At 50.4% G+C, this 10,882-nt stretch overlaps 1 protein-coding gene across 4 annotated transcripts in view; it reads right to left on the bottom strand.

The window, feature by feature from the left end:
* Window positions 1-10,882, bottom strand: part of TCAF1 (TRPM8 channel associated factor 1) — a 56,443-nt gene that overhangs the window by 3,668 nt on the left and 41,893 nt on the right. For 3 of the 4 annotated variants that reach the window (XM_086687832.1, XM_086687837.1, XM_086687812.1), the window contains exons 3-8: window positions 7,063-8,057; window positions 6,703-6,800; window positions 5,210-5,423; window positions 4,712-4,951; window positions 3,093-3,430; window positions 1,458-1,708 (exon numbers count right to left, since the gene is read on the bottom strand). In XM_086687832.1, coding sequence (XP_086543958.1) covers window positions 1,458-1,708; window positions 3,093-3,430; window positions 4,712-4,951; window positions 5,210-5,423; window positions 6,703-6,800; window positions 7,063-8,057 — 2,136 coding nt within the window. Of the gene's footprint in view, window positions 1-1,431; window positions 1,709-3,092; window positions 3,431-4,711; window positions 4,952-5,209; window positions 5,424-6,702; window positions 6,801-7,062; window positions 8,058-10,882 lie in introns of all 4 variants that reach the window. The other variant, XM_086687822.1, reaches the window with a different exon arrangement.

Genomic DNA, 10,882 nt, shown 5'->3' with positions numbered 1-10,882 from the left:
GAAAACTTAAGAAAGTCTTTGCATTGTAATTAAATGAAATTTGGGTCAGTCATATCCAGTTAGCTGGTTCTGAAGTAAAGATTTCTCTGTGTGTGTGGACTTTATCTGCCAAACTGGTAAGGAACTCTGGCAGCGATAGGAATCTGTGCCACTCTGGAAATATAGACACCATCACTAAGCCGGGTGCCCATTGTTTGCTAGACAAACACCCTCATGGATTTGTTCTAGTTTTTCAAGTGACTTCCACTCTTGATCTAATCAAGGAAGGGCTTTTACCTGAAAGGTAGAACTGAATGAAGAGACTAAACCCCAAGTAGCTATTAAAACCCCACTGTGGATTTAGAGCCTGTGGATCCTGTAGATGCTAAAGCAAGATTCCACAATGCTTTCAGAGGCTGGTGTATAAAGTGTAGGATGGGATGGGATAGATCACACTGCCATCTGTAAATGCCATCTAAAAGGGCGGTCTAGCTCTACAATGATACCGAATTCATTAGACAGTAACAACGGAAGCTGACAATTTCTCAGTACCTGCCAACTGCCTGGTACTGTCCCAATTCCTTTTAGAGGTGCTAAAATTTAATCCTCACAATAATTCTATGAAATAGATCCCATTTGATAAGCAGTTTGCCCAGAGTCACGTGACTAACAGGTGGAAGAACCAGGCTTTGGATGCAAGGAGTCTGCTGTGAGAGATGATGGTCTTAACCTCCAGGCTGTGGCGAGAAAAGAGGACGTACTAAGCTCACTACTCCGTGGGCCAGCAGAACGCGGAGCAGTCTCTGAGACGTGCAAGTACTGTATTCGCAGGCCTCTTCAGAGCTATTGGTCTGAGTCTTCACGACCACCCTGTGAGGCAGGGATTTTTGTCCTCACCTCATACTCATAGAGCTACAGTGACTTTCCCAAGAGCTAACCCCAGCTATGGGCTCTTTCTGGTACACTAGATTGTGTCTCACGCTCTTGGAAAATGACCTAAGACACAGAATATCAAGGAACTGTCTGTTTATCCTGGTAAATTTGTGCTGCAGTAGATTCTAGGGTCAGGTTTTTGGAGCAGCTGGTCAAAACATACAAGACCAGAGAGTCCTCAGGATGTTAGAATGAGGACCACCCCCTAAGGGCCATGGCCCCCAATGGTGAGCCAAGGGCTGGCATGAAGGCAGGTGTCAAAGCTCTCAGAACCAGGCCAGTATAGGGCCAGGAGGGAATCTGACAGCTGAGAGCAGAGGAACGAGACTCACAAACAGAAGGCCTTGCTCCTGAGAAATTAGGATTCCCCTTTTTGCTGTGTTCTTAACCCACTTTCTAGGGATGGAGCCAGGCAGTCAGGTACAGGGGCAGGGAGCTGAGAGGGCAAGGCTAGGACCCTAAGAGACAGAGGTCGAGGACTGAATCCCCATCTCTGCCTACCTCCCCAAACCTCTCTACCTGCCACCTCGCTGGGCACTCCTTACATCTGTGTGAGGAGGTATAATTTCATAATATTTTCCTTCCATTCAGGCAGATAGGCCAGGCTGGTAGCCACTTCCTTCTGGATAGGCCAGGCCCAGGCCTCAAAGAACGGAGCCAGATTCTTCTGCACTTGGTGGGAGAACATCTTCACCCACAGATTCATTTTGTCAACATTGTCTGTGGGCAAGTTGGTCTGGTTCCTGTACTCAGTGAAGAGACGGATGAACGGCTCCCACCCAAAGGCCTCCTGTAGCTGGGAAGAGAAAGCAGCAGCAAGATGAGACATTTAATCCACAGAAAGAAGGCCCAGCAGACACTATAGTAAATTAATGTATTTAACCTCTGAAACACAAGTTTCATCTCTGTCACTGACCCTGTCTCCCGTTGTGGCTGCTGGCCTCATGGGCCATCCTTGATCTTATCTTCGGAAGGGCCTCTGAACTAGCACGGTGCTCAGCACCGAGCAGACACTCAATAAATGATGGCTGTGGTAATAACTGTAAAGGTTATTATCAGTATTTACCACCAGTATCGTTATTCATGTAGCTCACTAGATCGTGAAAGTGACCACAGGTTATCACACAGGGATGCAAAACAGGCTGACGCGAAAAAATCCTTGTATCTTCAACAGTTGCAAAGTTAAACCCCAGTAGTTGGGGAACCTCCACCCTTACCCTGACATTAGCCTGCATCGGCCACAGGCCTATGTCAGTCTGCAAGGCTAGGAACATGGCCTTTAGGGAAAAGAAGGTGAGTCCTATAGACACAGAAGATTATGTACAGTCTAGGTGGCTAGAATTAAGTTACGTAAGACATAGTTTTAGGAAAAGGCAGCTGTCCTGAGACCATTGGCAACAGCCCACGTGAGGCTGGGTTATGGTGCTTTACAGTTGGGACGGACATTAGCCATTCTCTGGAACAGCGTCAGCTGGGTTTCACACGTGAGCACCTTTTGTCCCTGGGGTGAAAGCGGCCCAACGACAAGGTTAAGGTCTGCAGGCACTTTCACTGTTGTTCTCAGGGCAGCGGATTCGAACAGAGCAAGAACCAGAATAGAGTGTGCCTGGCTGGAGACTGAGTTCCAGAATCCCAGGTGGTGAGACGCTGCCCCAGCGACCGCAGGGAGGGAACTGGCGTGTTGAACAGTAGTTCAAAGGCAGGGGCAACCTCGTGTCCAGGCCAGTGAGGAATCTGGGACTGCCTAAGAGGGAGAAACTGAGGCAGGGAGAAGATCTGCCTCCTGTAAGGAAACAACAGGTCCCATCCCATATCTTGTGTGTGGGGAGCAGGGCAGGGGGGTGTTTGGTTTTAGAGGGCTATTTTGTGGCACGGCTTGGCTTCAGTCTCAGGTATGTCTGGGTTTAAAGCCAGAGATGATAACTGTATTTAAGTACTCTTTTTGCCTCTACCAAGTTTAAGCTTTCGTGGTGCTTTCTATCCACTCTACTGAACCTCCTCAGAATCATGGTGTGAGGGTGGGGCTGAGGCAGTCATGTCCACTGGGAGGCTTCATCAAATAGCACTGTCACACTTGGGCTCCATCAGGTCTCCTGGGTCACTAGAACGTCACCTAACAAGGTTGCGCTGCCGGTCCCCTGAGTGGGAGGTTCCCATCCCCCTCCACTGCTGCCCAGTACCTGGAGATATGTTTCCAGGGCGGTCCACGCATTCCAGTTTTTCACATTGGGACCTTTGCCCAGGTAGATTCGGACCCTCTTCTCCCGAACCGGAGGCCACAGAGCAATATTGGCGCGGCCTCGAGGGATGCCCAGGACCGTCTCGTGCACATAAACACACCACAGGTTGCAGGTGGCCTCCGTGGTGTGCGGGGGGAACTCCCACTCCTGCCGTTGCTGGTTACGGCCGAGCTCGTGGACGGGGCCCCACAGCCCCTTGGTTCTGATGAGCTTCTCATTGATGAGCTCCTGCACAGACTCCAGATGGCACATGATGGGGTACCCTGCGTGCATCCAGCCTGGGCCGCAGGAGGGAGGAAGAGGGGTTAGGATGCTCCCCACGCATCTGTACCAGGACTCCCAGAAACCGTAATGCTCAGAAGGACGATCCACGCAAGACCCACCTGGGCTTCCCCCCTCCTCTCATGGTGGATGGGTGCCCCCACCCCACTCCCACCCGAGAGGGTGTGGCTGCAGGACTGATGCACGTTACAGACAGCCCTTTGTGTTCCTCTTCAATTTCTATTTTTGTGAGAGTGTCCTGTCCATGTGAACTTGTCTCATTATACCCTTCTCTCAAAACTGAAAAACTCCTGACGGTGGTTTCCCCTTCTCAATATTTAGATGTGGAGTTGCCCACATTGACACTACTTTATAGGGATCATCTCCGGAGGGGCAAGAAAACTGGGGTCCAGAGAAATTTCCATCGTTCTTTAATGTCCACACCCCCCCTGGTTTTCTAGGCTTCTTGACCCCCTGGCACAGATCTCTTCATTCAGTGTCTTCTCAAAGTTGTTCAGTTCCTTCTCCCAACAACTGTGACCTAGGTCCAGACCCTCTGCCACTCTTAGTTTCTCCTTGACATTCCCTGCTGGGGCTGCTGTGAAAGCCTGGCACTATTCTCTGAATGGTTCCTGCTGTTGAAGACCTCTCTTGACATGCTGACTTCGACTGTTACATACTTTTATGTTTTACTTTATTTTTATTTTTGAGAGAGGAAGAGAGAGAGTGGGAGAGTGGGAGTGGGGCAGAGAGAGAGAGAGAGAGAGAGAGAGAGAGAATCCCAAGTGGGCTCCGGGCTGAGAGTGAAAAGCCTCATGGGGGCTCGAACTCACGAACTGTGAGATCGTGACCTGAGCTGAAGTCTGACGCTTAACCAACGGAGCCACCCAAGCGCCTGTCAACTGTTACATATTTTAATGTGCTGCTCATATAGTTCTGTAGCCTGCTTTTCTTGTGTCACATAATCCCATCATATTTCTTTCTGCCATCAAAATATCACTTTAAATATCTTCCTCAATGACTATTGAAGGTACACACCATATATCACTTAACCATTCCATACTTTTGGACATTTAGGTAGTTTCCCGTTTTTTGTTGGGGGATATGGCTGTGTCTATTTTTCTTAGATCCATTTTCCCCCTTTTCATCTAGATGGCAAGACTTACATCTTATATGTCTTGCTAGAAAAACATTTTTAACCTGCTGGCCGCCCACTGGATGGCTGTTGGAAAAAAAAAAAGAAAGGAGAGGCCCCAAGGGGAGCGTGCACAGAGGGCTGGTTCGCCCAGGGCACCCACCAACTGAGATCTGCACGTCGGCGACGATCCTCTGGGGCAGACGCAAAGGGAAGGGCTCGGCCCCCAGCCGCGCCACAGCCTGCATCACCTCATCCCAGAGGCGAAGCAATGGCTCAGGGTTCTCCAGGGTACGGAGATTGGCAGTTGGCACAGTCAGGATGATGTTGTCCGTAGCCAGCTCTCCCCAGGGACCTGGATTCTCCTGGATACGCCTCTTCCACTCCTCCTGCGAGGTCTCCCCTAGGAAGAGAGGCCATGGGGCTTGAAACTCACTTTCCCAAATCCCTTAACGTGAAAAGATACAACCTGAGCCCAGGCGGAGAACAGCACGGTCATGAACAACCACATCCCCTCTCTCTCCTTCTGTGAAGTCCCTCCCCATGAATGTGGTTTGGTCCTTCTCTCCTTCCCTCTACCAACCCATGTGTCTCTCTTCCTACACCGAACAGCCCCAGACGACCCATTCCTGCAGGCGTGCACCCCACGGCTTCCACTCACCTAGCTTGTAGTACGGGGCATGCACAGCCCCCTTCACAGTGATGGGCACGGAGCCCAGTTTGCTGCTCTGAGGCACGATGATGTAGAGGAGGCCGCCCCAGAGGCAGGTGATGGACTTTGTGGGCTTGTCCAAGCAGCACCGGTTGATCACGAGCGGGCCTCGGAACAGCTTGCTGGCTCTGGTCAGGTCATCCGTGTGGCAGCCAATCTGTATCTGGAGCAGAAGATCCCCCCCCGCCCAGAGTCACTTCGGGGAGTGTGCAGGTGGAAAGGGAAGGCTCCCAGGAGGTGGGGACAGTCAGGATCACTGGGCCATGACCCCACGCAAGCCCAGTTTTTCCACCATTTGTGAACCATGTGTGCCAAACCCATGCAATTCCATCATTCCTCAGGGCCGCGTGGACTGAACCACGTGTAATGTCCTCCCAGGGACGCTGAAGTGAGGGGCACCGGGTGGAACCCACATGCTAATGCTGAGGAGGGCCGACTCCCGGGCCCCTGGGTGTCTCTGAAACCCACAGGATACTGGGTTGCCTATTTCACTGTGGCCATTCTGGCATTGGTAATAGGGCAGAGGGGATCTTGCGGACTCCTGCATTTTGTTGACTAGAGAGGAGGCCTGGTGAAGGGCAGCGTGACCGGCTGATGGCCTGGAGGATGGACTCAGTTCCTCCTGTTCTCCAGGGCCCCCCTCCTGGGCCAGTGGAGCAGTCCCTGCACTTCGCAGAGTCCTGGGATGGTTCTCCCAGGCTGATGCTAGAGAATTCCAGGAGAGGTACAGGCACAGAACAGACCCTACCTGTCACAACTCTCAAGGGGGCTGAGCAGGATGGCTACTTAATTTGTGATATGTGTGTGTGACAGTGGCAGAGCTGAAGGTGGAACAGGGAAGCAGGAACAGTCTTCGGTGTCACAGGGAAGAGGCAGAAAGACCTTGGGCTCCAGTGGGAGGTTAGATGGGCATGGAAAGGGAAATGAGGTTGACTGAACATTGCTGCATGCCGGGGTCCCTCCCTCCATGTGGTGCCTTATTTTATTTTACTTTAATGGAAGCATTTTATTTTTTAAATTATTATTATTTTTAAGTAGGCTCTGTGCCCAACGTGGGGCTTGAACTCACGACTCTGAGATTGAGAGTCGCTTGCGTACCGAGTGAGCCAGCCAGGCACTCCTGTTTGCTGCCCTTCTTATTCCCCACTGCAGGACATGAGTGAAAGGCACAGAACTTGAGAGCTAGCAGTTGGTGAGCTTTGAGTCCTGGGCTCCGCAATGCATCAGATCTACTGATCGACCCAAGTATAGTTGACACACAGTGTCACATTAGTTCCAGGTGTACTAGATTGATATTTTCAATCCACCTGCCCCCTCAGTTGTCTTACCCTTAAAATGGGGTAAGTCCTTGCCTCACATGGCCAGTAGGGTTTTTAACTGGCAACCCGGACAGCAAGGACCTCTGGCTTCTGCGTCACATGGGAGATGGGGCCTGGCCTTACCTTCAGATCAGCAGAGGCAGCAGCTTCAGGCAGCGAGACCTCTATGATCTGCCTTCCAGGAATGTAGAGTCCGGTGCTCATCCAGCAATATCTGGTGCCTGCCGATGCACAGAAGGGCAGACTTTATCCCTCCTCCGTGACGCCATCCCCGTCCAGCACATCCATAGCCCCTTGGGGAGCTCCGCCCGCCTCCCTCCCTTCATGCCGCCCTGATTCAGGTGCTTAAATGTCACCTAAATCCCCAACCCCCATCTCCTGGAAAGTGCACGGCCAAGGGTGGCGATGGCCTTCTGAGGCCATCAGGCCCCGTCCCCACGGCCCCCATGCTGAGTTCTCCTTCTCCCTGCCCCCATTCCTTACCTGGATTGTTGCAGTTGACGTCAACGGTGATAGGAGATTCCGAGGGGCGCAGATAGGGGCTGCTGTACATGTCTTCGATTTCTGGCACTAACAGAGAGAGGTCGCTTCCCGAGTGGGCCAGACCAGTGGCCAGGGAGAGCATAGCACCCCTGCAGCAATCATTGATAACAGGGTTCTCTCGCGTTGCTACCGGGAGCCGATAGCGACTCAGCAGTTTCCTCAGGAGCCGGTGCACAGACATATAAGCAGGGATCTCCTCTGCGGGGATCTGGAGGAAAGCAGCCCCGTCCGGCCCCAGCTTTGCCAGCCAGCCCTTTTCCACATTCCCTCTCTTCCGGCCCATTATGACCTGGAACTCAGCCAGAGTGGAGCGGAAGTGATAGGTCCTGATCCCTGCTTTAGGAGTACGGAAGGGCCCCGGATTGAGGCTCTGGCTTGTGATGCTGATGCCAAAGGGGTTGAGGAGGAGGTTTCCTGGGAACCGAGCCAGAGGGGACACTCCAGGGTTCTTGAAGGCCCACCACCAGGCTTGGGCTCCAACGAACAGTCCCCCGCCCTCTGCTACGAACTCCTGCAGCTCTTTGACCCCCACATCGCTCACGGGTTCAAAGCAATAGACACTCGCGTCGCTGGTCAGATGGGGCTCGATGCTGGTGTCTATGCCCCCCACTGCGAGCAGGCCGCTCAGTGTCCTCAGTTCTGTCTGCACCACGATCTTGCCTCTGCGGCCCCCGTCCAGCCAGCGCACAGCATTGAGCAGAAAGGGGCCCAGTTTGCCAACGGTGAATAATACCTTGTGGCCGGTCACGACCACCCGGCCCCGGCCGTAGCGGGCAGCCGCTATGACACAGCCATGGTAGGAGTCTAACCCCAGGGGAAAGGCCAGAGCCCCGTGCACCAGCAGCTGGGATGGGAAGCAGTCTGAGTTGCTGATGTCCAGCTCTGAAATCCCGTGCAGGAGCTCGTCTCTGTCCTCGGAGAGGTCATCCTCACAGCTGCAAAGACACACAAGTGTTCTCCATTCAAGGAGCAGCCACAGAAAGCCCCGGGGACAGCACCCAGCATACAGCAGGCAGCAGCTTTCCTAATATGACCACTTTTGTCTCTCACAGGGCAGCTGGGAGAACAAGGTGGGCATATCTGACCTCCCTGGGTACGGAGGCTGGTCAGAGGGAAGACAGGGGGACGTTGATTCTGGTCTACTCATTCTTGGAAGACACACTCTCCAAAGCAGGGGCGCCTGGGTGGCTCTGTCGGTTAAGGGCCTTACTCTTGATTTCAGCTCCGGTCGTGATCTCCTGGTTGATGGGATCAAGCCCCACGTTGGGCTCTGCACTAAGAGCTCAGAGCTTGCTTGGGATTCTCTCTCTGACCTCTCTCTCTGTACTCCCCCCCCCCCCCACTTGCAAGTGTGTGCTGTCTGTCTCTCTTTCTCTCTCTCTCTCTCTCTCAAAATAAATAAATAAACAGGGGCTCCTGGGTGGCTCAGTCAGTTAAGCGTCCAACTTCGGCTCAGGTCATGATCTCGTAGTCAGTGAGTTCGAGTCCCGCATCAGGCTCTGTGCTGCTAGCTCAGAGCCTGGGGCTTGCTTCAGGTTCTGTGTCTCCCTCTCTCTCTGCTCCTCCCCCACTCATGCTCTGTCTCTTTCTGTCTCTCAAAGATGAATAAATGCAACACAAATTTATTTAAAAAAAAAACAACCCAAATTCTCCAAAGGAAATCTCAAAGGAAGGCTTGCTGTGTTTACCTAATATTATATCTTAAATATTCCAGATTTAAGTGTTTATTTCAGCCTTTTGCACATTATATAAATAACTGAATGGTGAATCATGTTTTCATTCTCATAAAGAACCTTATTTATAAGTTCTGTGCAGCCAATTTTCTGCAAATAAAGTCAATGGAGAGCTGAGTTGGTGGCACCAGTATTATCTCAAAAGGTGGGGCAGGGGAGCTGAGTGGCTTCAACTCTAGTGAGACCCTCCTGGTAACTTGAACCTAAAAGGATTGACTGCTGACACCCAGCACTCCACCCACTCATTGCCGGCTCGCTGGAGTGACATCCACACTATAAGGTCTTTCTCAGCACCATCTGTACCCGTCTCTGGGTAACGGACCCCTATCACCTCAGGACACCTGTAACCCCAAAACAGGAGATGCAGCCCTGGCCACCTAGTGGGATCCTCAGGGGGTAAGAGGTGGAGTGACCTCCATAAGTTCGAGATCCCAGAACTGGCTGTGCCACTTTTGTAAAGATGTGGTAACTGCAGAAGGCAGCTGCCAAGATACAATGGAAAACAGGAGCCAGGCGGACAGCAGAGCTGAGTCGTGTCCTCTGGATGGGAGAACTCCAGTTAACCGACGGGGAGACTGCGGTGCTCTCAGTGGGTACTAGCCTTTCCTGGAGACAAGGTATCACCCTAGTGACTCTCCAGCTCCTTCAGGTAGTAACCTCCGAAGTTATTCAGCTCGCTGTTCCTGCTCTGATTCTCAGTTTACCCAACCACCTTGTGATCATAATCTTGCTTCTGATTCTGACGATCACCTGCCCAACAGGCCAGGCCACGCAGAATGTTCTAGTTTTGTGACATGTCTATTTCTCAAGCAATATCTTGGACAGTCTGTCTTTAATTTGGTGATTCTAAAATTAAAAATATGAATTAAAAAAAAATTTTATGACTTTATACCTGCATATAAAATTAAATGTAAAATGTGTTTGAATTCTTATAAGAAGCAGTTCTGTGTATAAATTTCATGCAGTTGTTTTATAGGTGAAATCAGCGAAGAGGTAGGTCACTGTGCTTTATTTATTGTTTTATTTTTTTAAGTTTATTTATTTATTTTGAGAAAGACAAAAACTAGACAAGTAGGGGAGGGGCAGAGAGAGAGGGAGACAGAGAATCCCAAGCAGGCTCCATTGCCAGCACAGAGCCCGACGCGGGACTTGAACCCAAGAAACTGTGAGATCGTGACCTGAGCCAAACCCAAGAGTCAGACGCTTAACTGACTGAGCCACCTAGGCACCCCTGTGTTTTAGATAAATACACTGGCATCAAGGTTTATACACTATTATGACAAGGGGGGTGATACTGAATGTGCAAACTTGAGGTCCAGACACTGAGTCGCTAGAACCTCATCTAGACGATGACCCTGGGTGAGGTCCTGCTCATACTAAGCTGGGGGGCACCCTCAGAGTGTCTTTTATGTCTAATAGCCATGACTTCTATGCAGGGGGAGAAAAATTTTTCTTTCATAAACTGAAAAAAATCTGAACTGGATTTTTACTTCTCTTTCCCATTCTCTTCTGAAATGAAACATTAAGTTTTAAAATCAGAATAAATCCATGATAGCACTGGGTTTGGAGAAGGGCACAATCAATAAACTGGGCCAGTGAGAAATTTATAGAAAATGGAAATCAAATGGAATCAGACTGATCAGAAACCCTTTAAAACAGAAGAATCTGTAACTGCATCTATGTGAAAGAAAAAGACCAAGAAAACAGGAAGAGTAGGGATTATCATTTGTCCTGAGAAAATACACCTCAGTAACCAGTAATGACCAATCTAGAATTTCAATGCCACTTAACATTTAAATAAACAAGAATCACTGAATATGTGATGAAAAGTAACACCGTGAAAGAGAAGCACGAAACTAACCAGAGAATACCAACACTCTAGTAACAGTGATAAATGAAGAAGAAAGTCCTACATAAATATTGTAGATTATTGGAGTTTTGAGATGACATACTTTGTCTCCAAAAAAAACAAAAACAAAAACAAAAAAAACAAGAACAGGCTGCTATAATAAGTTACTCATTAGAAT

Source organism: Puma concolor, chromosome A2 (genome assembly GCF_028749965.1).
Source record: "Puma concolor isolate L17-30 chromosome A2, mPumCon1.1.hap2, whole genome shotgun sequence".
Taxonomy (NCBI): domain Eukaryota; kingdom Metazoa; phylum Chordata; class Mammalia; order Carnivora; family Felidae; genus Puma; species Puma concolor.
Note: the sequence above shows the minus strand (reverse complement) of the source record. Positions and strands in the feature narration are given on the sequence as shown.